This window comes from Malurus melanocephalus, unplaced genomic scaffold (assembly GCF_030028575.1).
Source record: "Malurus melanocephalus ecotype Western Australia unplaced genomic scaffold, MMel_1.1 scaffold_2446, whole genome shotgun sequence".
Taxonomy (NCBI): Eukaryota; Metazoa; Chordata; class Aves; order Passeriformes; family Maluridae; genus Malurus; species Malurus melanocephalus.
This window is the reverse complement of record NW_026625678.1, coordinates 1-1,635: the sequence shown is the minus strand read 5'-3', so window position 1 is coordinate 1,635 and position 1,635 is coordinate 1. Positions and strand designations below refer to the sequence as shown.

The following is a 1,635-nucleotide window of genomic DNA, read 5'->3' as shown; positions in this document are numbered from 1 at the left end:
GGATCCGAGCCGTGCCCGTCCGTGCCGGATCGCCGCCGTCGCTCGCCCTCAGCACCAGCTCGTGAAACGCCGCCTCCTCCCGGTCCAGCGCCTTCGCCAGCACCAGCTCGGGACGCTGATCGCCGCCGGGGCCCGCCTGCACGGCCAGCGAGAAGTGCTCGTCGCCGCTCAGCTCGTAGCTCTGCAGGGAATTCCGGCCCGAGTCCGGATCGTGAGCCTCGGCGAGGAAAAACCGCGACCCAACGGGTGTCGTCTCGCTCATTTTCAGTTCTGTTTCTGCCTCTCGGAAGCTCGGCGCGTTGTCGTTAATGTCCGTGATTTCCACTTGGATTCCGTAAACCTGCATTTCCCCCTCCACTATCAGCTCACAGCGCAGCACGCACTGCGGCACACGCTCGCACAGCTGCTCTCTGTCGATCCTCTCCGCTGTCACTAAATGTCCCGTCTTCCCGTGCAGAACGAAATACTGTGTCCTACCTTTGTCCAAGATGTGGACGCCGCGGTCTCGGAGCGCCGGCAGCTGCAGCCCCAGGTCCTTGGCCACATCGCCCACGAACGAGCCCTTGGGCATCTCCTCGGGCACCGAGTAGCGCAGCTGCCCCCACGCCGCCTCCAACGCTGCCAGCAGAACACCCCAGAGCAGAGCTCGCTGCCGCCGGCCCCAGCGCCTCCCCGCCGCGCTCATCTGCCCCCTTCAGCAGCTCCCTGCTTCCGCTTTCTAGGGTTTCGTATTGGGTTCTCCGGTCCCGGTCACTGTTCGTTGCCTCCGTCGCCTCTCCCTTGCATGGATCCGCACCGTGGAGACGATCGCTGACCGCCGGACTTCCCCGCCAGGAATCCAGCGATATAGCGATTGTGCCGGGCCGCAGCGGGCGGGGCTGCAGCGCTCCGATCTCCCTCTCTCTCCTCTCGGTCAACAGCGGCGCCCGCAGCCTCCTCCCGGCACTGCAGGCACCGAGCGCTCCCGAGCGCTGTTCGCCACTGGGAGCTTGCAGGGAAAGGACAGTCGCCTCAGAGACGTGGAGTCTCCTCCAACGGGAACCTCCTGCCTCGGCTTTTCTCCAAACGATCTCTTCTTAGATAATTCAGCTAATCACCAGACACAAATCATACGCATTCTAACCTGTGGCACTTCTACGGCACTGAAAAACTTTTTCTAAAGGTAATGAAATATAATGTTCTTCGAATATGGTATCAAGAATATTATTGATATTATTCCATTACACCCCGAAATACAATATCCTCCCTTCAACTGCGCATATTTCTAGACCAGTCCTTCTTCAAGGACTTTTCCCTCAGCTATTCAATGGGTCAAAATAGTGCTATGCATGATGTGAAATGCTTAAGAAGAGTTCAAATGTTTGCTGCCTGAATACCGAAATATAGGGACAACCCTAAAATGTTAGAGTTTCTTATATCCCAGCTGCACATCTGAGGCTGCTCTGAACGAGCCTAACTTATCCAGATTCTCCAAACACCAATTCGGAATTGTTCCTTACAGCTTTACATACTACAGGCTGTGCTTACACCAAGTTTTGCTATGTAGGGTAACTCAGAAGAGAGAGCAATGAATCATAAACAACAGAATCATTAATCAGAAAAGATCTCCTGTGTGATCAACTCCATGCATTCTCT

General features: G+C 56.0%; 1 protein-coding gene across 1 annotated transcript in view; it reads right to left on the bottom strand.

Moving 5' to 3' along the window:
* The window catches only part of LOC130587786 (protocadherin gamma-A12-like), a gene marked incomplete at its 3' end in the record, with an annotated part of 2,639 nt that extends 1,832 nt beyond the window's left edge, over positions 1 to 807 (bottom strand). Inside the window, exon 1 of the mRNA XM_057388754.1 lies at positions 8 to 807. Coding sequence (XP_057244737.1) covers positions 8 to 685 — 678 coding nt within the window. The remainder of the gene's footprint in view (positions 1 to 7) is intronic.
* Positions 808 to 1,635: the final 828 nt, after the last annotated feature.